Source organism: Juglans regia, chromosome 16, assembly GCF_001411555.2.
Source record: "Juglans regia cultivar Chandler chromosome 16, Walnut 2.0, whole genome shotgun sequence".
Lineage (NCBI taxonomy): Eukaryota > Viridiplantae > Streptophyta > Magnoliopsida > Fagales > Juglandaceae > Juglans > Juglans regia.
The window spans coordinates 1,183,376-1,208,528 of record NC_049916.1 but is presented as its reverse complement, the minus strand read 5'-3'; the positions used below and the strand labels follow the sequence as shown (position 1 = coordinate 1,208,528).

The following is a 25,153-nucleotide window of genomic DNA, read 5'->3' as shown; positions in this document are numbered from 1 at the left end:
AAAGACTATCTTTTAATTTAATCGATTTTTTTTTTTTTTTTTACGTAGATTAATGAGGATTTGAGAGTGTTGTACACGTTCCTTGAAAGCACTTGAGGTAAAAAAATGATAAACATATAATATTTTATAAATATTTTATACACTAATATTTAAAAAAAAAAAAAAGAAGATATTTTTATAAAATATCTTATAAAATAAATATTATTTTATAAAAATATCTTTATTTTATAATATATATTATAAAAAATAGTGTGTATTTACCATTAACCTTTAGGATATGGGTTTTGAATGACTCTGTGGAACCCACGTAAGACGGGGGAAGTTTCGAGAAGTACGAGTTCTAACAAATCGAAGACTAGTTCGAATTGATTAGTCCAAAAAAAAAAAACAAAGACAGGTTGAACTTGACCTGTCTTTCGAACGAGTTTCATTCCTTTTTTGTTTATTTTTTTTAATTTTGTTTCATGGTTCTTTTCTGATTTAGAGAATCTTTATAAATAATTCTCATCTCATTTTATTTTATTTTTTTTCATTACTTAAATATAAATATTTTTAAATTAATTATTATAATTTTTTCAAACTTTCAAATTTTTAAACAAAAAACAATTCAACTTTTTCAAATATCAAAACAAAAATTATATTAAAAAATCATATTTTAACAATATTTTAATTTTATAATATTTTTTATTTAACTTTTTCTTTTTTCTTTTCCAGAACTTAAAAAATACTTAACTCAAATTATTTCATTACTATTCACAAACCATTTTACTACTATTCACAAAATTCTCATCTTATCTCATTCCTCAAGAATCTCCTTAGAGTAAGGGAATGTTTAGAAATAATTTTTATCTCGTTTCATCTCATCTTATCTCATATCATTTTATTTCAAAAGAGATTGTAAAAAACAAATACTTTGAAAGTAAATAGCAATAGAACAAGAGTGGGGCTACTATGCCGCCCCACTTTTACCGCTGGGTGTACCGTCTAGTATTTTTTTTTTTTACATTTTTTAATACATTTAAATATTTAAAAAAAATAAAAAAATACACCAATACACTTAAAATCACTTCCTTAATTATTAAGTAAAATAATAATAATAATAATTTTTTACGAGCGGTCAAAGTGAAGAGGTAAAGTAGTTTTATTCATATAACAAACAAGCAAATTACTAAGTCACACTTCTCTTTCTCCAAAAACAGAAAGTCCCTCGTCTTCTTATTCATCAATTGTTCCATCGAAGAGGAGGATGAGGCCTTGCCTCCATTATTTTCTGGCATCGTCTTGTTCATAGATTCTTCGTTTAATTTTTTTTTTTTAACTTTTCCTCTCCACCAGTTTGGTCTAAGCTTGGTCTGTCGCTTTTTGACGATCGATTGTCTACGCGCACCCCACCATACTACTTTTAAGTTGGCAATCTACTTGTATAGTATGGAGTCGGAGCAAAAATATCGATATGTGATCCTCACACGCAGATTGCCCCGCGCATAGCCACCACGCGCCGTTACGTCGAAACATATTTGATGGCTACACTTGTCATACCAATAGTTTCATCACTCCAAAATCTATCAGATCTGACCTACCCCATCTCACTATTGTCAGTGGATTAGGTCACTCGATGTTGGTAATCCTACTATGTTTTAACTTTTCCTAATCCAAGATTTCAAGGTTGGGAACCTCAATTTCTTTTGTGAAAACCTCATGGCAACAAATTTTAGTGTGCCACCAACAACCATCGCCTCCAATAATTGCAGCAAAGTTTGCACAACAAACCATAAAAAAATCATCATCTAAGATGGCATCCTTTTTATAGGGAATGTGTGGGATCAAATTTCAATGCCCTAATTCTTGCCATGCATATATCTCCCATAAAATAATTATTTGCTAGCAATATCCATTGTAAGTCAGTTGGATGATCCTTCAAAAAGAGGGACTACACTATTACACTTTCTTGAAGGGAGCTCAAAGCTATAAGATGAATGATGATAAGTGTTAGTTAAAAACACTAAAATAAAGTTTCAGATATGACAATAATGTTTTTTTTTTTTTTTTAACTTATGCATTAAAACTAAACAGAATATATCGACATCCAACATAAAATTAGAGAAATTTGTTCATAAATTAGGTCTTGATGTTTTGCTGGTTAACATCTATTAGATGAAAGAGATTCAAATCACTATCAGGCCTTATACTGAGATAGTTATGGACATGTAATTTGAATTCTATAATTCTTATAATCGTTCAAATAAATATCGTACGACTTATTTTATATGTCTATCTCTTATCTATTAAATCTTAAAACTTGAATATAACTTTAAAAATTAAAGTACATGTAAAAGAAAGTCAATTAGAATAAGTAATACCATCTTTAATTTATTTTTTTATACTTTTAAATTACATCTATATAATTTTATATAGACTTTGACGTTAATTTAATAATTTATCCTCTTATATGTACTTTGTTTCCCAAAACAAGAATCTTGATTTCATCCTACCTATTTTTATTTAAAAGCTATCTGATAATTATTCTAGGTTCAGAAAATAATACTGCTAATAATAATAATAATAATAATAATAATTTGTTATTCAGTTTACAATAATAAATAAAAAAAATTATTTTGCATGTCAATTTTTACCGCTCTACTTGAGTGCTCGAAAAAAAAAAATTACTTAACGGCTAAAGAAATAATTTAAAATGTATTAGTATATTTTTTTTATTTTTTAAAAATATTAAAATATATTAAAAAAATTTAAATAAAAAAATTTTAAAAAAATAACATAAAAGCAGCAGGCGGATCAATTGAGCGGGTTATCTGGCGGCTGTGCAGCCCGACTCATGATAAAAGAGCCAAACATAAAATAAAACTAATAAATATAAGGCCTTGCAGTCAAAACTGTGGCATGATCGTAAATCTAAGCCATGGCAAGCCCATTTCTAAATATTTACAATACAAAACTACTAGATAAATAAAACAAAAGTAAATTAATAAATTTATTATATTACATGATTATACTTTACGCTCCTCTTGATTGATAATAGGAAGGCTTGAGCCCGCAGGTCTGCAATGGCGGTGTGATTCTCATTAACGCTCTTCCTCCTCCTCCTCCTCCTCCTCCCCCCCCCCTCCTCTTCCTCGTCTTCTTCTTTACCAGATATTTCTCTCAGGAGCTCTTATTGGAGACCCTCTTATGCCGGCTATCGGAGCTCTGTTTCCCGGCCAGACGAGTCAATCTTAGTGAGATGTTGATTTTTAAGTGAGAAAAGCTAATAGTGTTTGGTTTGGTTAAGTATTTGTGTAAATCAATCAAGATGAATGAGAAATTTAATGGGATTGGAAATGGCGAATTCAGCGGTGTGGAGTGCGAATTCATACGGAAGTTCCATCGCCACCAGCCCGGCGAGAATCAGTGTAGCTCCGCGCTTGTCAAGCGCATCAAAGCCCCAGTTCACCTCGTATACTCTCTCTCTCTGTCTCTCTCGACGTGTATATATGCATGTCTATGTGTTACATCGATATACATGTATAGCCGTATAGGTGCACATCTATGAGTATGTGTCTGTTTAGGTTGGCGGATGCATTGGAGGGTCAGTTCCGTGAAGAATTTGGGGGATCGGTGTTTGAATATGTTATTGTTGGTATTCCTTGGGGGGTTTCTTGGTAATTCGTCTAATGTTTGACCGAAAGTTTTTATAGTGGTTGATCTTGATCTGCGATATATATCGTTTGCGCTTCTTGATACTTATACCTGAATTTGACGATCATTTATACTCTTTTCTTTTTTCAATTTATACTCTCTCCTTCTGTATATGTTTCGTTGCTGAGAAAATTGAGGGGAGCGTTTTCAAGTTTCTGAGAGATTGCGAACTTTAAAACTTAGGAACTAGAAATCTTCGTAAAGGTGTAATTTTTTTAGCTCTGCTGACTTTCGAAACTAATTACAATGGCTACATTGCTTTAATTCAAGTTTTTGGTTTTCTTGGGTTCTACAAAGTGAAACTTCGACTTTTCGAAAATCTGAATTTCATTTCTTGAAATTGTTTCCTATACCTAGACGTGCCAGTAATTGGTATCTTTGTAATATCTTGGCTTTCTGGGTTTTGTAACTTGAACATCCTTTGGTTCTGATTGGCTGCAATGGTATCTATGGTAGTTTTTGCGGAAGATTCTTTTGGTTGCCAAGGAAAGATATTTGACTAAGTTAGATTCTGCATTTAACGTTAAGAAATGTTTGCATGACGTTCTATTTTTTAGCCTTAAAATATCTTATGCTTTCTCTCCAACTGAATACTGGGTTAACGTGCGTTTGATTTACTTATAAAAAAAAAAAAAAAAAACGCATTAAAGGGGATATAAATAAATTTGCCTTACCCTGACTGCTTAAGATGAGTATACATCAAAGGGGATATTGATAAAGATAGGTTTTTGCTGATGAAGAAACGAGTTTTGTTCATTGAGAAGTTTAGAGCTTGAATACAATCTTTTTTGGAAACGTGATTGTTGGAATGTTGTATTTGAGCGCGCCTTTTAATTTTTGATGTTTGATATATTTAACCAGGTTTGGTCTTTGGTGAGGAGATTCGATCAACCGCAGAAATACAAGCCATTTATCAGTAGGTGCATTGTGAAGGGGAACCTTGAGATTGGGAGTCTCAGAGAAGTGGATGTTAAGTCTGGGCTTCCTGCAACTACAAGTACAGAAAGACTGGAACTTCTTGATGATGATGAGCATATACTCAGCATCAAGATAATTGGAGGGGATCACAGACTTAGGGTATTAAATCTCTTAATTTTCTTATTTAATTCTCTATTCACTTGCCAAAAAGAAGAAGGCTCTAGAGCAAATATGGACTCATATCATACAAATCAAGCTCTGGTGCTCGTATGTTGCTTATAAGTTTAAATAATGAGTTGAGAAAATTTTAAATCAATTGATTAGTTTTAAAAAGTGAGCGGTTGGAAAAAGTTGTAATTATACAAATTTCAATAGAGTTCTGCTGATATGAATCAATCACAGCTCCACGGGCTAAGTTTGAGGATTCTTCATGGAGGGCTATTATGACCTAGGATCTTAGTAGGATAAGTTAGATCCAGTTTGCTGTCTAGCTTGATATTTTAGTTATGTTATCATGCATAAGCCTAAAAGAGCCCCAACCTGTTTCTTTTTTATTCTTTGGCTATTTCAGAACTACTCGTCCATTATTTCCCTCCATCCGGAGATCATTGATGGAAGACCAGGGACTCTTGTGATTGAGTCGTTTGTTGTGGATGTGCCTGAAGGGAACACAAAGGACGAGACATGCTACTTTGTGCAGGCCTTGATCAAGTGCAATCTGAAATCACTTGCTGATGTGTCAGAGCGGCTTGCAGTGCAGGATCGAACTGAACCCATTGATCGGATCTGAGCATTGGGGTTGAGGATGTGGCGGAAGCTTGGACTGCCATGGATGAAGATTCTGCGGCTTTCATTTCTTGGAAGCTTTGGAGACAGACTGGCAATAGTACTAGTTCCATCTTCAAATACATACGTGCACATTTTCCTCGTCTTTGTTATGTTATTTGAATTGCTTCCAGAATTATATTCTGGATTTCTCATCTTTACTAGGTCAAGATCCACAGCATTTTTAACGGTTTCTAAAACTGTTCATGAATGGAAAAGGCTATAAAAGTAAACAAACTGGGGAAAAAAGCTATTCTGTGCTTTCTTTCTCACTGTTTTCCCAGGTCGTGTTCAGTGGTTGTATGCTTTTGTGGTTGTACATATGTGCCAGAAAGAGCTATTTTTGTATATTTGGCTATAAGCTGTACTAATTGTGGTTATAAATTGCATTTAGTGAAATTCTGGCGAAAACTAGGAGTGACTCAAAGTAGAGTTTCTTGTAATTTCTATTTATATAATATATATATATATATATTCTGAGCCTGTAATTGCTATTTATCTGTATCAAAGCTCCTGTTTTTCATGTTAGAAAAAGATGGTTGGGAGAGTAAGGCTTCTGATCTTGAAATGGTAAAACAGCAGGAAATATGTTTTGTAGGTAAAGGTGTTGATATGAGGTTTGCAGCTTTCTACATTGTTATGCAAGTCTGGTTATCCAGTTGGGAATGGGGATTTGTTCTGTCGAGGTTAAGGCTTAAAACTAAAAATTTCATACCTCTTGCATCAGTCATCGGTTCGGGATTCTCAACAATGGCTACAAGAAACAATGAAATGGTTAATGGGCAGTTCAAATGATTCGGAACATCAAATTAATTGGAAAGGCTGATTCTGAGAAGAGCTTTTCAACCATTCCACCCTGATGTCGATGCTATACTAAAAAGGTGGTGAGTCTATAAAGAATGCACCATGCTTAAAAGATCGTTCTCACGAGTACAATAAAAGATGGGTATGGGTTCCCTAGTAAGAGATTTCGAAGGAGAGGTCTTAGCTGCAATGAGTGTTCCAATCAAAAACATCATAGACCCCATGGTGGTAGAAGCTGTATCCCTTTGGAAGACTCTGGATTTCTGCAAGATGATAGCAAGCTTTAACTTGGTCCTGGAGGGGGATTCTCTACAGGTTGTGGAAGCTGTTCGAAGGGGAGATGAAGTAGTCAATACAATAGCTAAGAAGACAAGCAGATGAGGCTGCAGGCGAAAAAGGCTCTGGCTCTGGAGGCAGAGCTCATATGGATGGAGGGCTATCAGAGTGATATAGTTGAAGTGGTCATTAATGACAAAGCATGTAATAGTTGATTTATTAATAAAAGGTTCTATTTTGTCCAAGAAGAAGAAAAAAAAAAGAGTACAATACAAGAGTTCCTGTAATCTCAAATCTGTCCTTAACTTCAAAATTTCACCCAAAATGGGGTAATAGTTTAAACAATACAGGATTTCTCCAACTAATACATTATCCATCACATTGGCTGTGTGTCAGACAAGAGGCCAGAACGTTGCTTCAGAGATACTCTGGGAGTGTGTATGAATAGACTTCCATTGGTGTATGTTGTAGCAGAAAGAGAAAAGGGGGATTGGTAGTGGTACAAATAACCATCTATGGTGCTTTCAATAAACTGTACAGAGCTCCCCTGGAGTTGCAGATTTCTGAAAAAGAAAAGGAGCCAAATTCTAAACCAATACAAGGTTCCCTTCTTGTTCTTGTTGCTCGGGCAGCCTTCCTTCACGGTACAGAAGAAGAATGCGCTTTATTTCTTCGGCGCTTAGTGTCTCATAGTCTAGAAGTGCATTTGCCAGCGAATGTAATGCCTTCTCATGCTGAATATAAGTGTAGAAACAAAAGTTAGCCCATACTAAAATTTGCTAATTCCAACCATCAATGTCCATCATAGACAAGGAAGGATCAGGGTCGACAATATTTTAAGCACCAAAATGAAAAATTCCAGAGACATGCATGCAGCACGATAGATATACTTGGGAACCCAGATCCTTCTGAGCAATGCCAATGACAGGCTAAACTTGGGGGACCTAGATTCATACCATTCACATTTATAGCTGGTTCTAGGTTTTCTTAAAATGTATACATACTCAATTGGAGTGGCCTTCATATATGTTGAGATGCAAAACTAAAGGGAGAGGAAGAAAGTAAGCTACAATGAAGTGCAACTTTAGGACAGATCTCAAGGTCATGCACAATGACACAGATCATGTTATTTGGTGACTCAATATCAGTTCCCCAAGTCTACAAGGTTCAACGAGTGCTTAACATGACCTGAATTAAACCATACCTTTTAAACTGCTAATGCACCTTTACATTTATGGATAAATCACCTTTCCCAAGCCTTTGAAATAAACCATATTGAAGGACTTGTCTCCAGAATATTTTAAGAGAAGGCCTTATAAAGGGAGAATGAGGTGTTATGTGTGGAGTCTCTTCCCAGTTCCCACTCTAGTCTAAGCTTCACAGTGCACTGATGCTGCATTAGGCTTGGAAATATAATTAATCTAGGAATCTAATTTCATGGTATTACATCTCATGGATTTTCAACTCCACAAAAATATAACTCCATCACTTGGATCAGTTGGAACTCACTTGGACTTAAGAATTAGAGAAACAAATCGATTGGTTATTCCTCTCCATTCGTATCACTTTTCCCAATTTCGGTCGCAACTAGTTTACAAGATTGAATGGCCAATTCTCCTCTGGACCATAAGGATAACCGAATATATTTTTTCTTATATTGCAGCTCTCATTTTTCAAAAGAAAGAAAATACTACAAACAAACAGATGAGAACTAAGGGACAAACCTTCTTTAGCAAGGCTTTTACACGGTCATATGCTTCTCTTAAGAGTTTCACCACCTGCACAACCAATGCAAGAAATTTAAATAAACTAAACGTATGTCTACCATTATTAATAAATCACAAGAACCCCAGATTCCATAAACATACTTCAGCATCAATACGTGATTGCATTTCTGAACTTGACTGCTCATTGATGTGAACTGGCCCGATCGTGTCACTCATCCCACACTTTGATACCTTAAATAGGAAGATGCACTCAAGAAGCAATTGAAATAGGAAATTCTTCTGTTTAAAGCACACAGAGTGGTTCAAGTCACAATTTTTTTTATATGCTGATTTTCATAGCCAAACGAGTAGGTTGCAGGAATTGAGAAGACAATAAACTATAGTGTAAATACCATTACCATGGAGCATGAACCTACTTAAATTATATTTATAACCAAATGGCAAAATTTTATAGGTTCCAAGAATATTGGAAATGATCCCAAACTTCAGGCGAACATAGATTGTTCAAGGCATTAAAATGGAAAATACCATATAGTGGGCTAGCTCTGTAGCTGTGTGAAGGTCACTACTAGCTCCTGTTGTGACCTGGTCCTGACCAAAGATGAGCTCTTCTGCAACTCTACCTCCCATACAAACATCGAGACGGGCTAATAACTGCTTTTTGCTAATTGATGTCTCATCACTTGAAGGAAGCTGAGTGACCATTCCTAAAGCAGATCCACGTGGCATGATTGTTGCCTTGTGTATCGGATGTGCGCCCTCTGTATTGAAGGCAACAATCGCATGGCCACTCTCATGGTATGCAGTGAGCTGAGAGAAGCTTAAGAAATGTCAGGAAGGATGCCTGTGCATTTGGGGATTCTAAATAGATGAATTCCCAGGAAACTGTAAGAGTTTATTGTCATGCAGATGCAATTCTATAGTTTGCATGCTGCATGCAGTCATCGTTGGCTTGATATCATCTGCCAAAACCCCCTATCTATTCACTTCTTTGTGCACTAAACTGCACTTGTTCCATCAAGCAATAAGATGTTTGATATCATCTGCATGACCTACCTACGATATAAGATGTTCTGAAGATATTTCTATTCCTGTGCCTCGTGCTTTAAAGTTGTTGGTATGCCAGCATTTTGATCCACTTGATCAAAGATCATATAGAAATTTGAGATGGCAAAATCAAATGATATACTGAGGCTCTAATTTTTCAAAACCATGGGTTGTAAGACAGACTCAACCTACTTATAAAAAAAAATAGACTCAACCCAACACATTGAACAAGTGATTCTATGGGTATATAAAATCGTACTTCAGCAATATAAGCCACAGGTTACCCTGAACTGGCTCATAAGGAAACACCCGCACCTTCTTTGACTCTTCTGACATGAACATTGTTTTCCGCTCTGTACCCATCACAATCCTGTCTTTTGCAAATTCCAGCTGAGAAGCTGTTAACTTTTCTGCACCTTCAACAGCAGCTTTAATGGCAGCAATATTAACCAAGTTTGCAAGATCTGAGAGAGAAAAAAGTGGGGAAAACTCAAGTTGTCAGGACGCTTGGAATATTTCATGAGGAAATGAAACGAAATATTAGTTTCATGAACTGAAGGAAATCAACTGTCGTTTAGTGCAATATGGGAAACCACCTGCCCCATTGAATCCCGGAGTACCACGAGCAATTGCCTTTACATCTATCTCGTCAGCCAATGGTTTATTCTGTAGATAGTGCTCCAATATCTCTTGACGACCTCGTACATCTGGATTTGGAACAACAATCTAAAACAAGAATCTTTGTTAGTGATTTCACTTTGAAAGTATAGAGAACTTTAGCAAAAATAAATTGATAGAAAAATCCAGATATATCTAATCAGACACTATTTGATGAAACTATAGACTGAAGTGGACAAACTTGAACAACCCTACAACAAGAGTTAATTTTAGTCAAAAGACTAGAGTTAACTAGTGGCAGGTCTAAAAGGTCAAGAGGATTAGTGAAGAAATTAAGAAAAATTCTACTCATCATGATTCATGATTCATCCCTACACCACACCCCACACATAATTTTTTTGTTTTTTTCCCCCCTTAGCAAGTATGTGGCGTAGGGATGATGAGTAGAAAAACTCAATTAATTTAGCAGAAATAAAACCAAAAAAAAATAAAAACAAATGTGGTGTGTAGTGTGTGGGATGATGAGTAGCAAAGCTCAGAAAATAATACTCACAAAAGTATTTGAGCTAGATACTGTAGCTAGACTTGACAACTGATAGTTTTTGTTCTCAAGATTTAGAGATTGATATGGCCACAAAAACCAAAAATGCAGACCAAATTTCTAATGCAGAAAGATTTTGTCAGAAGTAGAAAAACATTTCCATAAGACAATAAGAGTCCTTAGGCAGTAACAACTGCCTAAAAATGGCCTAAATTTGCAAAGTCAAGATAAAGTCAAAATGTTACATGGTAGTCCATAGATGAAAGAACTTACATGCCTATCAAATCTACCAGGCCTTGTTAAAGCTGGGTCAAGAATATCAGGCAAGTTTGTTGCAGCCATTAATATTATACCCTACAGAAAAATGTCATTCATCTTTAGAAACGTAGAAACTCTAAAAACTGTAACATGTCTAGATGTACCTCATTCTGTTCAAAGCCATCCATTTCAACGAGCAATTGATGCAATGTTTTCTTGGTATGGCCTTCCCATTGTTTTCTTGTGGACCCAACAGCATCTATTTCATCGATGAAAATTATACAAGGAGCCTAAGAAATATGGAACAGTGTGAATGACATGATCAGAAACATATAACAAAGCAACATATATTTGCCTTTCAATGCAGCAACTTTATCAACATAATATTAATGCCTACGACATCTGACAGCTAACTATAATATGTAGGTGTACCCTGCCTACAGAGGTTTACTCCCTCAATTTAAGTTTCAGTTTGCTGTTGTAATTTTAGTTTTTAGTACGTTAAATGTCCCAGTATTATTTACAGAAGTCTCAGAGTCAGAGGCATTTCCCATTGTTCTCTACGTTTTCCTGGCACAAGGTCATCGACTACCTTTGAAATGATAAAAACATTATCCATCTCCATTTATATATCAGGACTTCTAGTATGTTTATAAAATCAACTACCCCCCAACCCAAAACCGAAAACATGCTTGCACATCACAAGGGACACCTCCAAAAGAACAAACCTTTTTTTTTGCAGCTTGGAATAAGGATCTTACACGCCGAGCACCAACACCAACAAACCTGCCATACAGAAAATAACAAGAAGTTAGTATCCCAACACCTGGACCATTACTCGAGGAATTCCAAGATCTGAGAACGATAAATGATGGATTAATCAGAAAAGAGGGCATTTCCACTGCAGAGAGCATTAGGATTCCTCCAAGAGAAGGCCAAACTATCCAAGAAGACAAGGAAATTACAAAAGAAGAAAATGGGAAATCAATTAACCCATCAATGGAGAGCCACAAACATCAATTATAGTCAAAATAATAAAATTACAGGGTGCTACAAACACTGAATGCATCATTCCATTAGCTACAAATTAAAGCGTAAAATGTGTTCTATAAGGTCATTTTTTTAATATAATAAAGAAACCAGTATACTCCATCAAAAAAATAATCCCATGAATCTCTCTGCGGATCCAGTTCATGCTCTGAATGATCAGTAACATATAAGGTCTTCCTATTATTGACTATCACAGAGTTTTATATCATTAGTAGATGGTATGAGCATTGGCACAGAGTTAATACATGTATCCATTAAATGGCCTAGCTATAATGAGACTATCTTTGAAAGGGATCATGCAAAACAATAGTTCTTGAATCAAATCAAACTATATGTCTTTCTCATTTGCTCAAATCAAATTATGCTGTAAATCAACAACAGCAGGTCTCGGCTCTGCAAATACCTAAAAACAACTTATTTCTTCAATGGTAGGAAAGTGAAAGACTGATATATCGACTCCCCAAGAAAAAAGGCATTAACTTTATTTTACAAAAACAAAAACGCAATGAAAAAGCAGTGGTTTTATCCCATACAACACCTAGAGGGGGGGTGAATAGGTGCAGTTCAAATTATGTGGACTAATAAAATTTAATGACAAGAAGCAAATAAAAGATGACACAAATCATGCAAATAATCAACACAAGGATTTGGTCACGAAGTGGAAACTCATTTGAAGAACGTCTTCAAATTCTAAAACCACTCCGGGTGTAAGCCACCACCTAAAATCCACTATAGAAAAAGTTCATTACAACCAATTTAGAGACACTCACAAAACCTTTGTAGTTCCTAAACTTGGCTTGCAACATCACGAGTGACCCACTCGATCTCTACACGCATGTAGTGTCGGAACTCCGACCTTCTATAGCTTTCCACGAGAACCTCTCGATCTCTGCATCAACAGCAGCTCCGGAAACCTTCCGGCCAACAAAACGTCCACTTCAATGGACTTTGAATGAGATTTGATCTTGATAGTGGTGTGGTGGATTTGTGTTTGTCCAAAAGAGATTCACAAGGTGAGGAATAGGTTTCTCTCTTTGGCTCTTGAAACACTTAAGGTTTTGCTCTGTTTTTCCACACCACACAACAGAAATGATCTGTTATATTTATAGTCCCAGCAAGTCACGGCGCCCAAAACATGAATTTTAGGTTGTCTTTGAACATTGGCTCGAGCGAGGTGTCGAGCGAAGGTCGAGCGCACGTTATCTTCTGAAACCGCTCGAGCGAGGTGTCGAGCGAAGGTCGAGCGAGCGTCTCTGGATGTCTCTGGATGGGTTCCGCTCGAGCGCCACGTCGAGCGCACATCGAGCGAACCACTCTGGATGAGTTCTGCTCGAGCGCCACGTCAAGCTCACCTCGAGCGAACCACTGTCTGGGTTCCGCTCGAGCGCCACGTCGAGCGCACATCGAGCGAACCACTCTGGATGGGTTCAGCTCGAGCGTTACGTCAAGCTCACCTCGAGCGAACCACTCTGTCTTGGTTCCGCTCGAGCGCTAGTCGAGCGCCCATCGAGCGAACCTCTCTGGAAGGTTCCGCTCGAGCGCCATGTCGAGCGCCCATCGAGCGAACCTCTCTGGAAGGTTCCGCTCGAGCGCCAGTCGAGCGCCAGTCGAGCCATGTTGAGCACACTTCAATATTTTTCATGTACCAATGCATCAACACTTGTTACAACTCAACTTTACATAGGTTTTCACAAGAATATGCCAATTAACACATTTTTCCTTCAACACGCAAAACTGGAAACATTGCCTATAGTGATTAGTCTCCATATCGGTAAATAGCATATTCAACTATTGGCTGCATATCCCCATAGAAAAACCAGCATTATAATTTAAAGACAGGAGGATAATATGTAAAACTGTGTTGTATATTTGAAGTTGGCCCATTTCTGTACAGTAAGACAGCTTACATTTCCTCAAATTCAGATCCTGCTCTATAGAAAAAGGGTACCCCAGCTTCTCCAGCAATAGCCTTCAAGTTCCCAGAGAAAGCAAAAATATATCAGGAAACATTACAAACAATAACTAGATTGCATCAAACATATTAACATCACATCAAACATGTTAATATCATAAAATATGAACATCTTCTTACATCGTAAAGAAACCAACACACAAGTGGAAGGTGTTATGCAAAACGTACACACACCTAGGTCTGACATAGATGATTGAAAACTCAACATCACAATCACAACAATGCAGAATCCATGATCCTTCCTTTGCACCCATCAACTAGCAACTAACAATTTGCCATCGCGTATAAACCCATTTATATAAGGCTGCTGCAGATACAATTACAACTAGGGATGTTTGTGCTTTAATTCAAAATATTGTGCTTTAATTCACCCTGGATGTTTGTGAATAGTGGATGTAATATGAGATCATGAATAGAAAATTGGTCTGCATTTTGGTGAATAGAGGTAAAATCATTTCAAGATGAGGTTTTGTTAGGTTTGATGAATTAAAAAAAATATATATTTTTTAATAATATGATAGTAATAAAAGAAGGAAAGAAACGAAGCTAGGGGTGCTACCTGCCGGCCCCTTCCCATACCCCACCTCCGCATGGGAAGAGGGTGGGGTTTGCCCCCAAGAATCTGCCCCCACACACTAGGAGCGGGGCCCCCTGTTCTGGTGCCAGGGCGTGGGCGGACCACTAGTCCGTCCATCCCCCCCCCCAAAAAAAACCATCCACCGCCACCCATGGCCGTGACACAACCGGAAAAAACACAACAAAATCCACTCAAAATATAAATCCACATTCCACAACAAAAAAATCCTAAACTACTAAAAAAATCCTTCGCAAACAAAAAATCAAAAAGAAAGAGAGAGGGAGAGACGGTCTGAGAGAAGAAGAGGAGGAGGAGAAGACACGTCCGCTGTGAGGGAGAGAGGCTCTGAGAGAAGAAGTTGAACCAAAATGAGAGAGCGAGGAAAGAGAGAGGGGGGGAGGGGTTCCCAAAACGATGTTTCGTTGTTTTTTTTTTAATAAATTTGTTACCAAAACGACGTCGTTTGGTATCGAAATTATTATTTTTATATATGTGTGTGTATATATATATATTGGGTTGGGCTTAAGCCTAGGCCTGGGGTGCGAGCCTGGGCTCAAACCGTCCCCCGACCCCTCTGGGTTTTCTGCCTGCGGCGGGGCCGGGGCAGTGGATGCGGGGTGGCGGTGCTCCACCACCCACCCCTAAACGCAGCAGCCACCAGCCTGGCCACCACAGGCAGCCTGTACGAAACTTTCAGACAAGATTCCAAGGATCATGCTGATCCTAACAGCAGTAGGGTTAAGTCCATATATGGATCGAAAAAAAGACACTCCATTACGAATAAATAGCATTTGCAGAAATATACAAACACCTAACCTTGGCAAGCAGAGTTTTTCCTGTTCCTGGTGCTCCAGTCAAAAGAATTCCCTGCAAATAAGCATGTGTCAGGCTCTACAGTATAGAAGCTATAAAGCACAGAAAAAAGAAAGTTACAAATAGATAAAATCAGAAAGACATTTCCACTCATATGCATACCATTAAAAAAATTGAACAGAAAAATCCATGACAAAGAAATATCTTTCAATATGAGAAACAACCAATCTAGACGACACTGACTACAAAACTAACATAGATCTTTGAACTCATTTAATGTCAGAAGCATGCCATAATCTAGCACATATGCAATTTCATTCTTAAGTAGTAAAACCATGAACTATTATATACTTGCACACCACATGATCCACATACATAGAACCAACATACTACACTTCATATGCAGCGAGGAACACCTGAAGCACAATATATGCACAAAAGGAATTCCAAAGAATAGTTGTAATTTAAATAAAAATAATCTTGATAAAACCTTCGGTAACTTTCCACCAAGCCGAGTAAATTTAGATGGGTTTTTCAGATATTCCACCACTTCCTCAAGCTCCTGCTTTGCATCATCGCAACCTTTGACATCCTTAAATGTTTTAACATTCTGCAAGACAACAAATTACTCAGCATGATTAAGGTATTCTTCAATGCAAGTGTGACGCATGTAAGAGATTAACACTCAAACCTTCTAGAAAATCAGTCCCATAAAAAATTTAAGCAACCAATAAAAAACCTTTTAACTAAGCTACCTCTAGAAATTATTAGGTAATAATAATATCACATCCCTACCGTAACTTTCGGCTGGACATGGAAGCCAGAACTAGACATAAAGAAGAAAGTCTCCCATTGGAAATCGATATGTTTTAGTAAAAGGTTCCAAACAAAAATCTTGGTACTTATCCAACTTTCTGGCATTCGCTCCTCTAGTGATTCAAACTTTTTTTTTGGATTTTCTTCTACCTATCCACAGGCTAATGGGGAGACACAGTCTAACCCCCCTTGGCAAACAGAGGTGGGGACACAACCTCCAAGAAAAAAGAAAACAGCCATTTCATGGAACTGTGACAACTTCTTAAAAGGTCAGCAATATGGAGAGTATAGACTACCACATATCTACCTTCTCTGGAATAACATCTCTATTTAACTCCTTTGGGGCATAGGAAGAACTTGATCCAACACCAGATGCTCCTATCCCACCCAAGTTCCCTACATACTTTTGAAATGCAGCGGCACCCATTAACCTGATAAAAATAAATCAAAATCAAAATCAAAATTCAAAATCAAAGTCATGTTTCCATGGATTAAGACTCAGGAATGCAGGCAAGCACTAAGTAGTGTGTGTGTGTGGGGGGGCTGGGGGGGGTGGAGAGACTTGGGGAAGAGAAAGTCCGTACCCCACTAATCCAACAGCTACAGTAAACAAGATAGTGGAGATAAGATCTTGCACAAAACGTGATTTGTTTGAAACTTTAGGCTCAACCTAAAAGAAAAACCAACTCTTATTATGTTGATTTAAAAAACGAAAAAACGGGAAAATAAGAATCCACAGAAAAAGTAAAAGAAAAAGTTGATTCTTTCATATAATCAATCTTTATGCAAAAAGTAGAAGACTTTGATGACATCCTCTGGCAATATTGGAGCAAACCTTTTCCATTAAAACTTACCATTACAACATGTAATGGCTGCTTCTCAGATATGCCAGGGTTCAGAAAGGCCTCATCCATGTTACCTGATGCTCGCTGTTTCAGCTCTTGCAACTACATATATAAAATTAATTATTAGCCTAGTAACATTTCTATGTAGATATGAAGCAGAAATTACTAAAGATGAATAACTTGAAAGGACTGCAAGCTGTTTGATCAGAAACTATGCTCTTGCATAATTGAAGTATTAAGGCCTGGTTTGGATAGAGAGATGCTTTCATCTCATCCCATCTCATCTCAATATCCGAACACCACAAACACAAACACTTTTCAATCTCAAATCTTAAACTTTTTCATCTAATCATTACCTAATTATTACAACTTTCCCAAACTTCCAAACAAAATACAAAAAATAATTCAACTTTTTCAAATCCCAAAACAAAAATAATATTAAAAAATAATATTATAACAATATTTTAACTTTATAATATTTTTATTCAACTTTTTCTCTCTCCTTTCCCAGAACCCCATAAAACATTTTAACTCAAACCATTTCACAAACCATCTCACTACTATTCACAAATCATTTTAACTCATCTCATCTCAATTCATTATCCAAACCAGGCCTAGGCCTAAGAGTTAAGAGTAGTGGATGAGGATATATGTCTATCTAGCCAGACACGGATAAAATATGAGCAATTTCCTATTGAGTAGCCTCAAATACATGAGAAGGCATCTTAAAACAGACATACAATAATAGTTATCACAAACTCTGGGACTAATACTCTTATCTTTTCTTTTTTTATAGGTAATCAAGGATATTGTATTCATAGAAATAGGCAAGGCCCAGGTACATAGGAAGTATACATGACAAACCGCCTAGCTAGAGGTTACAATAGAAAGAAGAAGATCATGGACACTAAATCCATTACAAACTATAGCCCCCGCCCAAAGGAACAATGACTTAAAAAAGAAAGCTTTAAGCTCAACCAATGTTCTCTCAAGATCATCAAAACATCTAGCATTTCTCTCACTCCAAATACACCAACACAAGCATATTGGTACCAATCTCCAAATTGCCGCTACCTGAGAATCTCCAAGAAGTCCTCTCCAACTTGCGAGAAAGTCCACCAATCTACAAGTACAAGGCATAACCCAAGACAATCCGACTCTTAAGAAGACATCATCCCATATAGCCTTTACCACCTCGCAGTGTAGAAGCAGATGATCAACTGACTCCCCATACTTTTTACACATACAACACCAATTTAGGACAATAACCCGACGTTTTCTCAAATTATCTGTAGTGAGAATCTTGTCCAAAGAAGCTGTCCAGACAAATAAAGTTGCTTTTGAAGGAGCTTTCGTCTTCCAAATGCGGGAACATAGACAAACCGGAGTTCGTGAGCTTATGGTAGAAAGAACTGACAGAGAAAGTACATTTCTTAGAATGCTTCCAAAGCATCTTGTCACCAGAACCCCCTGGAATACTTGCAGAATATAATGCCACAAAGAACTCCGTAAAAGACTCCAACTCCCAATCATGAGCTGCCCTAATGAAATCAACATTCCATTGAGGGGTGCCATTAGAAAAGACCAAAAGGTCGGCAATCAATGCCTTCTTTACTCTACCAAGCGCAAAGATGGCAAGGAAGGTATCTTGTAGACAGTAGTTGCCACACCATTTATCAAGCCAAAAAGGGGCAAGCAAACCATCGCCTACAATAAAATGTTCATGACCCCAGAATGTCCCCCAAAGGCTTCTAATGTTTTTCCACAAGCCCACTCCATGAGAACCTCGTACATCATTCGAGCACCAACCTCCCCAAGCTTCCCCAAATTGAGAATCTATAACGGACTTCCATAGTGCCTCCCTTTCATTTTGGTACCTCCACAACCACTTACCCAAGAGAGCTCGATTGAATTTCATCAAGTGGCGAATCCCCAAACCTCCCCCCGAAATTGGGATACAAATTGTTGACCAATTAACCAGGTGGAATTTGAACTCTTCCCCCAATCCACTCCATAAGAAATCCCTTATCAATGACCTAAAGTGCACAAGAAACTACAAAGCCTTCAATACCGTTATACAAAGATATATCTAAAGTTGCTGAACCTATCCTCCTTCCAAACCTCTGAAAGGGAAAAAAGAGGATCAACCCCGGCAGTGTGCAAAACAGGCTTCCATCATGCTAGGCTTGCGTGAATGGTCAGAATGGAACTGTTCTATATTTTTAATTTTTTTAATGGAAGGATCATTTAGATTGAGAGCACTTTGTTGAATTTACCCAATAGACTTCATGTCACTTTTTCCTCTTCTAGTGAGAGTTTCCAATTGCTTGGAAAGTTACAGAGAGACTTTTTGTGGGGAGGTACAAGTAAAAAAAAACTTATCAAAAACTTTGTGTGGGGAGGTGTGAATGAAGAGGTCCCATTTCAGGTAAATAGGCCTATGATATGCTCTTCAGTCCTAGGAGTCCCCCGGGGGGGGCGGGGGAGGGGGGCGGTTTATGTGGGTCAGAAACCTTATCCAGTTTAACCAAGCCTTAATGTGGAAAGTGGTTATGGCGTATGCTTATGAAAGAGAGAGAAATTGGTGGTGGATGCAAAACATGGTTGTTAGTGAGTGGGTGGTGTTTCCTTGAAGTTAATGGTTTCATATGGAGTCAGTCTTTGGAAAAAAAAAAAAAAAAAAATTGGAAGGGATCGGGGGGAGTTAATCCTGCTTTACAAGATTTGAGGTGGGAAATACCTCTAGATAAGGTTCAGGTCTAATATGTGGTGTGCTGATAAGGTTCTTAAGGTACTTTATTCAGAGCCTTTTTAATTGCTCGTCACAAGGAAACTTCAGTAGCAAATCTTCTACTTTTGTCCAGTGGCACTTACTAAAGGGATGTTGAGTTTATTCAAGCAGCACATGATTGGGAGTTGGAAAGCCTCACTTTTTTTTCTAGGATGTACCATAATCCATGAGGTTGAGAAAGGGCGGGGAGGGAAGGTTTTGTTGGGTTCTGTCTATGCGATGAGAGTTTGAAGTTAGATTGTTCTACAATGGGTAATCTCCTGAGGGTAGTTCCCTCTCCCCTTAGAAGCAAATTTGGAGGAATAAGGCTCCATTGAGAGTGGCTTTATTTGTTTGCACCACAACTCTAAGGAAGAAGTATATTCTGTATGTTAGTTTTATTAGTAGCCAATATTTTATGAGCACTATATTTGGACTATCTAAGCTTCATTGGGTCATGTTGTACAGGGTGGTAGGCATATTGGCATGTCAGAAATGCAAGTTTTCTAGCCCTTAGAGGGATACTTTATGGAAGCTGAGTCTTGTGGAATGCGGTATGTGTGGAGGAAAGAAATAATCTGAATTTTGAGGATCGAGAGAAGATGATGGAAGAACTAAAAGATATTTCTTTAGAAGCCTTTTCCATTGGTTGGCTGCTCAATCTTCTTTTCAAATGTCTAGCTTCCCAAATTTTCTATTACATCTTTTCAGATAAGATGTAAATCTTGCATGCACTTTGTGTACCTAGATACCAATTTATTATCAATAAAGGTGTACTTACAAAAAAATAACACACTTTCAAGCCATAGGTGACAAACAAGTCCTATTACACCACCAACACATAGTTAACACATAAAACGACTGAATGAAGTGCCACACCTGAAATCCTAACCTCATTGGGAAGCAGGTGTTACAACAAAGTTGCAAGTTCTTATATATTTTTAAAGGAACTACCCATGTTGAAGTTCCACTTTGGTAAGATGAGAAGGTAATTAACAGTGAGATATAGAGGTGACTTTTTTATAAGAAGCATAAAATGTTTCTAATTCTGTAGTATTGTTGGACACGGAGAATTGTAAGGTATGTTCAACCTCCACTTCTTTTCTTTCTTTCTTTTTTATTCTAACCTCTAGATTCTATTAGAGTATGCAAAACACATTAAAAATCCATTCTACTCTCTCTCTCTCTCTCTCTCTCACACACACACACATTTCCATATTGGTCCAAATGGAGTTTTACTATGTATTTCTCTGTATAGATCGATTCCAAGTCGTACCACCAATAAGGACTCTTAGAAGAACATAACACAAGATAAAAACAACAAAAGACAACAATTGGAGCATTAGTCCATGCATGATTACCAATGTAGGAAGACTAGAGGGCTTCCCAGTCTCCTCGTCTGGAAGATAGTCAGATATAGCATTCGTGACTACAAGAGCTCGAAGATATTCTGCAACTCCTCTACTGTCTACTGCATGATCTCTTCCTTCAAATCGATTGATGACAGATTCTGGACTGCAAAATGAGAAGGAACAAAGTTGCAACCAAATTTTAGTTAATAACTGGAAAAGAAAAGGAAGAATATATTTTTATTCCTGCTTGGAACTATCTTTAAACATCCACTGATTTTGACCTTATCTCACACCCCAATGAAGAGATTTGAGTTGATTCAATAATATTATACGCACATATACATCAATAGTTGTATGGGTCTATATTCGTATTGTATTTATTTGTGGATGCCTAACTACTTCCTGTGTATACTTCATGTATACTTGGGTTATGCCTAACTACTTGCATTAATAAAATCTCTTTTTACTTCTAAAAAAAATATATATTTGTGGATATTTATGTATTATATGGCCATATTATATCACTAAATAATTCTTATTAGGTTCAAATTTTGTCTGTGCCGGGGATGGGGGCGAGTCGGTAGGCTACCTCTTGTTACATTGTGAGATAGCACGGGTATTTTGGGATGGGGTGCTGGGGAGAGTAGAGTTAGGTTGGGTTATGCCAGAGACAGTAGTAGCAGCTTTGGCCAGCTGGCCAAATATTGGAGGGGTACATCAGATTTCAGTAGTATGGAAGATGATTCCAATATGCATCATGTGGTGTCTATGGCAGGAACGTAATGCGCAGACGTTTGAGGATAATGAGAGATCGATAGAGGAACTTATAGTTTTCTTTTATAGCACGTTATGTACTTGGTCCTATGCTGTTGATTTCAACGGGATGGCTCTTCATGATTTCCTTATATCTCTTGCACCCTCTTAGGCAGGGTTGTCTTTGTATATACTGGGCTAGGCCTACTCTTGGAGTAATATAATTTGTTTACTTATCAAAAAAAAAATATTAGGTTAAAATTTTGTCAAGTCTACCTTTAGATTACATGTACTCCATATGTTACTGTGCATGCCAAGTTTTGTGTTAATACAAAGTCATTTATCTTCCAATCTAAAACTCATTGGTTTAGTATATTTCTAAAATAGTAACAAAAAAACAATGATGAATTAGAACAACGTTCTAGATATTTGTATTTCTTATGGTATGTCGGTGTCAGAGATTCTAGTGTCATCATTGGATGGCTAAAATCGGGTACTTGTAAATATTGGTTTCTATGGGACTTCTGGGAGGAAATTAAGATGCTTGTTCGTTTACTTAAGGTTCGGGTTCAACATATTTTTAGAGAAGCCAACATGGTTGCGGATTTTCTGGCAAAAGAAGGAACAAAAGGATGGATTATAGATTTTATGGGAGAAGATCATGTGCAAGGAAAACTTCTGGGTTTAGTTCGCTTGGATAAATTGAGGTTTCCTTATATTTGAACTTGATGTAAAGTTTATTTTTGATAACCTTGTATTCATGGTTGTTCCTTCGCCTAAGTGAGGGTTTTTATAATAAGAGGCTTAAACCTCATTTTTTGTTAAAAATAATAATAATAATAATAATGTCGGTGTCATAGAAATATTGGTCCAAGGAGAAGTCATAAATGGTTGACATTAAAAGAGAATTAAACCAGGTGTGTATTAAAGGCGTTATAGCCTTTATTTTCTTCTCTTTTCCTCCATATTCTTAGCAACCACGAATAACAGAAACATGGAAAGGGAATCTTATACGTTAATATTTTGACTCCCACTAGCTGTAATATTGCCCAACAAACTAACACTTACTAAGCAACTCTTTTCTGGAATTAACTATTGCATTCTCCAGAAACAAAACGAGAAGAAAATGAACTTCACGGACCCCAACTTCATTCCCTTGAAATTATCTTCCCGCAACCAATTAGATGATAACAAAATAAAAGAACAGAAAGCTCAATCACCTAACCTATGCTTATTGAGCTCAGCCAGCAGAGCATTTTGCTTCGCCACGTCCTTCGGGTTTGCATCTGCCTCCGCAATCAACCTCTCCAACCGCTTCTCCCGCCGCCAAAAGGGCCACCAACTCGACCACTCCCAACCCAATACTTTCTCAAAACCTTTTTTCAGCCTTACCCACGTCCCTATCAAGAACATTACCAACGGTAACCTACTCTTTATCCCAGAATCACTCAAAGTCCCACTCTTTCCCTCAGTGGCGGCCAAATTCTGATCCTTTCCCTCACTTTGCTCCAGTTTTTCACTACCCGCTTCCCCATTTTCCAAACCCACCTCCCCAAACTCACTCTTTAACCGAATTTCAGAATTTCCACCGCCCAATTCGTCATTTTTCGAAATTCCAAATTCGGAAAACGAACTATTCACATTGAGACTCGAGCTATCGCCGTAAAAATTCTTGAAATTATCCGAAAATGTCAATCTTTCGGAATCTAAGCCCCCACTTTCGGGGCGTAACGTGCAAGGAACCGATAGAGTCCGGGAAAAAAGTCGGGATTTAAGAAAATTTGAGGAAGTGAAAGTAGGGAAAGAAATCAGATTGAAAGAGAGGCAAGAAGAAGAAGCTGCATAGCGAGGAAGATGAAAACGCTTCGAAGACGACAAAGACGGCGGGGGTTTACAGAGAAGAAACGGTTGCAGAGAAGTGGTCATTGCTGCTTGGGGTTTATCACATTCGCTTTGTGTTCCAGCTGCACTCTCCCTCACCAAACGAGGGACGGAGGGAGAGAGAGAGCTACAGAGAATTTTGGGAGAGAGAGCGCCTTATCATTTAGATTGAATTTGGTACCGGCTTTGGTGGGGTGACTCGTGGGAGCCGACTGTTGTAGGTTAAACTTAACCGCCAATGGTATTACAGTTGAGTATTACTTGGGAAAAAAATATTTTGAGTATTAATTTATATTAAAAAACAAATGCTGAATGCAACCGGCTGAGAGGGCCAGCAGGTAACCGCCACTCAGATTATTAATAAAACAGTGCGCATCATATAAAAGAATCAAAACACATCTCCCCTTCGTGTGTCTCCTTCTTAGCTCTCTCTTCTCATTCGTCTACTCTTTCATTCTCCTTCTCAAATCAATTTTTTCCTACGTGATAGATTGAACCTTGAGGTTAATGATAAAGCACAACTCAAGTTTTTCAATTGTTCAATACGATACAATTTTTGCAAGGAAAAAAAAAAAAAATCCAGACAAAACGCTCCAGCCGAATGCTCCAGTTCTAATCGAAATGCTGGTCAGATGGTTTCAAAATGGGTTTGTCTCTTCTAAGATCTCTCTTGTCCCACTTAGATCTCCTCTTCTACATTTTCTATAATTTAATTTATTTTCTGCATTTTCTACATTTTCAATAGTTTAATTCGTCTTATGCGTCTTCTTCTAATCATATCAGATGATGACGTGGCAGTTGCCACATCAGCCCGTTACCCGGCGGTTACGCATCCCCGATTGCATATAGCAGAGCTGTTATATTAAACGGTATTTTTATTATTGCTACAAGTTGTGGTTTTTTTTTTTTTAAGGACTAAGACCCAATAAGTGCTAAAATAAGTGGCTTCGTGGGAGATACTTTCATTTTATTATTCTTTGTTTTTAGCAATCTAGAAATATGTTGATGAAGAGAAATTTTATTTAAAGTGAGGAATAATTTTATGTCTGATGTGAATAGCTAAAGCTCATCTCAAGGGATTAAAGGCAAATTGTGGGAAAGGTAATCCAACTCATATTTTTGATATGATAGTTGGTTTGTAATTTGAATTTTTTATTTTTTTTATTACTATGTATTTCTTTACTAGACAAATCTTTTAGGGTCGAATATGTGAATGTAATCGCGAGCATGAATAATTAAATATAATTTAGACTTATAAGATATGAGATTGTTTTCATTTTCTTTTTTTCTCCTAATAAAAGTTAAGCCAAAATAAATGAAAATGATAACTTTACAACTCCTTGCCATTATTAAACAAAAACTCAATATACCGATTGTATTGTTCAAAAGAAGCACTATTGTAACTGTAACTCTTCTTCCTTTGAATCGAAAGGGATTCCAAGTATATTTCAAAGGCTAACTAAACTAAACAAACCATCGAGAACGAACTGTAAGTTAAAATTTTAGTAGATGATATTGCTTCTTCTATGCGATTGACAATCTCAATAAACTTTCTGAACATCTTTGAAAGCAGTTTGAAAATGGTTATATCTTTCTTGTAATGCCTTTCATTTCACT

At 37.1% G+C, this 25,153-nt stretch overlaps 2 protein-coding genes across 6 annotated transcripts; one reads left to right on the top strand and one right to left on the bottom strand.

Moving 5' to 3' along the window:
* Positions 1–2,991: 2,991 nt before the first annotated feature.
* Positions 2,992–5,970, top strand: LOC108982625 (abscisic acid receptor PYL3-like). 2 transcript variants are annotated; one of them, XM_018954065.2, is made up of 4 exons: positions 3,032–3,252; positions 3,349–3,451; positions 4,555–4,770; positions 5,183–5,970. In XM_018954065.2, exons 1-4 carry the CDS (start codon positions 3,239–3,241, stop codon positions 5,399–5,401), a joined length of 552 nt encoding a protein of 183 aa, XP_018809610.1. In that variant the 5' UTR covers positions 3,032–3,238; the 3' UTR covers positions 5,402–5,970. The 2 variants fall into 2 exon arrangements, with proteins under 2 accessions (XP_018809609.1, XP_018809610.1); XM_018954064.2 differs by having other exon boundaries at positions 2,992–3,451.
* Positions 5,971–6,709: 739 nt separating this feature from the next.
* LOC108982624 (ATP-dependent zinc metalloprotease FTSH 11, chloroplastic/mitochondrial) lies at positions 6,710–23,743 on the bottom strand. 4 transcript variants are annotated; one of them, XM_035686358.1, is made up of 17 exons: positions 22,881–23,742; positions 20,912–21,065; positions 16,790–16,882; positions 16,520–16,605; positions 16,243–16,366; positions 15,610–15,729; positions 15,123–15,173; positions 13,665–13,726; positions 11,436–11,493; positions 10,872–10,997; positions 10,723–10,803; positions 9,887–10,016; positions 9,606–9,754; positions 8,772–9,053; positions 8,385–8,522; positions 8,241–8,294; positions 6,710–7,250 (listed from the first exon to the last, which is right to left on the bottom strand). In XM_035686358.1, exons 1-17 carry the CDS (start codon positions 23,579–23,581, stop codon positions 7,104–7,106), a joined length of 2,556 nt encoding a protein of 851 aa, XP_035542251.1. In that variant the 5' UTR covers positions 23,582–23,742; the 3' UTR covers positions 6,710–7,103. The 4 variants fall into 4 exon arrangements, with proteins under 4 accessions (XP_035542251.1, XP_035542252.1, XP_035542253.1 ...); XM_035686359.1 differs by having other exon boundaries at positions 8,385–8,474; XM_035686360.1 differs by lacking the exon at positions 10,723–10,803.
* Between the last annotated feature and the right edge of the window lie 1,410 nt (positions 23,744–25,153).